Consider the following 1,648-nt stretch of genomic DNA (forward strand, 5'->3'; position numbering starts at 1 on the left):
ATGTCTTGATAACGAGTGTATAAGTGTTTATCTGCCCGAGTTGCGTTGAAGGATACGTTGAGCCCCAACATCACGAGAGCATCGACGATACACCCAAATATGAAACCTATCTGGAGTGCACCAGAGCTACCTGAGCGTTCGAGACAGACGAGCGAAGGCGGGCAAGCCGCGCCAGACTGACAGCGGTGGGTGTACTCGCTCACGCTCTAGCATCATGCTAGTAGCATGAGCTCATGTTGATCCTCTAGGGTCTGAATTCCGATTGCTGATATACTGACAATTTCGTTGATAGTGAGTTCAAGTACAGAGGTTGGATATCCTAGAACCTCTGATGTATCCTTGACAGCTCAATGTGTTCTTATCAAGCTTGACATGTGTGACGCCGAGCAAGCATCAGGGTGGCTGCAATCGGAGGGCGAGCTTGTTACTCGCGTAGCTCCCTATGGGAATCAAGCCAATTGTGGTGCTGACAGCACCGTGCTGTGTAGATGCCCAGCCGCCCAGCCAATAAGGTTTATCCAGCTGAGTAATTATTTTGAGATTTGCCTTGACAGCGGTTTCAGATGGATTGGACAACGAGGAAGTTCCAGTATGACCCGATGAGGAGTCATGAACTGTGCGCTACAGCCACGCAGAGTTAGAAGACGTACACGAAGCCCGATCGTTGCAGGTTACACAACCCGTTGTAATCTGAAATATATTCCCCTAAGCGTTGGTAGTGAGCGGCGACGAGCGATTGCCCTGCATGATCATCACATTCGCCTTGGCCATCAGAACGAGCCGCAGACTCGAACCAGGAGATGTCTAATCGGTCAAAACGGTGCTTGCGAGAAGTCGACCAAACTTCTCGGAAGAAGAGTGGCTGAGAACGCACCGCGCACCACACTGTATAAGATGCAGCATCTTGTGAAACGATTAGGCGAGATAGACATCGGGCGCACTATTGTTTAGCTACAGCGAACGAACATCATTGGTCATTTAAGGCTTGAACTGTTTGCCTAATTAGCATCAGTCTATGGGGTTGGCATAGGCCCTCACAGGTCCAGTCTAGCTCCGCACTTCCCGCAGTTTATTCACATTCGTGGAAGATGACTATCCGTTCCTTCCCCCTCGTCATCGTTGGTCTCAGTGTTCTTCAGGGCATCACATACGTGATGGGTAACACCACCGAGTGCGATGCCGAGTGTGCCGTCACCTATCCCGGGTCGTATTGTAAGTACTGGCAGACCCCCAGCAGGTGCTTTGGCTCCAACGTCCCTTGTTCCTGCGGGTCGGGTGGAACAACTGAAGCCCCCCGTAATTGTGACGCTGGCTGTGCCTCGGATACTCCTGGCTCCTACTGCAAGTACTGGGCTACACCAAGCACCTGCCATTCATCCAATGCGCCATGCACTTGCGAGGCTGCTCCAGTTACCACTACTCCAAATGAAGCCACCGATGAAGTCACTGAGACCACCACAATTCAGGACGGCACAACTGCCGCCCCCGAAGAAACCAATACGGCCACTTCTGTTGCTGTCGACACTACCGGAACTGTAACTACAACCGATGCGGCTGATGTTACTACCGACGCTCCTGTCGAGCCTACCACTGTTGCACAAACGACCAGCGCAGCAGCTCCCTCGGAAGTAACCACATCTCCGGATGT

General features: G+C 52.1%; 1 protein-coding gene across 1 annotated transcript; it reads left to right on the forward strand.

The window, feature by feature from the left end:
- Positions 1 to 1,088: 1,088 nt before the first annotated feature.
- Positions 1,089 to 1,535, forward strand: Pmar_PMAR010666 (hypothetical protein; the record flags this gene model as incomplete). The annotated part of the gene is made up of 1 exon (XM_002774279.1): positions 1,089 to 1,535. A coding segment is annotated over one exon (447 nt), but the record flags the coding sequence as incomplete, so codon positions are not given.
- Positions 1,536 to 1,648: the final 113 nt, after the last annotated feature.

Source organism: Perkinsus marinus (assembly GCF_000006405.1).
Source record: "Perkinsus marinus ATCC 50983 genomic scaffold scf_1104296958494, whole genome shotgun sequence".
Classification (NCBI taxonomy): Eukaryota; Perkinsozoa; order Perkinsida; family Perkinsidae; genus Perkinsus; species Perkinsus marinus.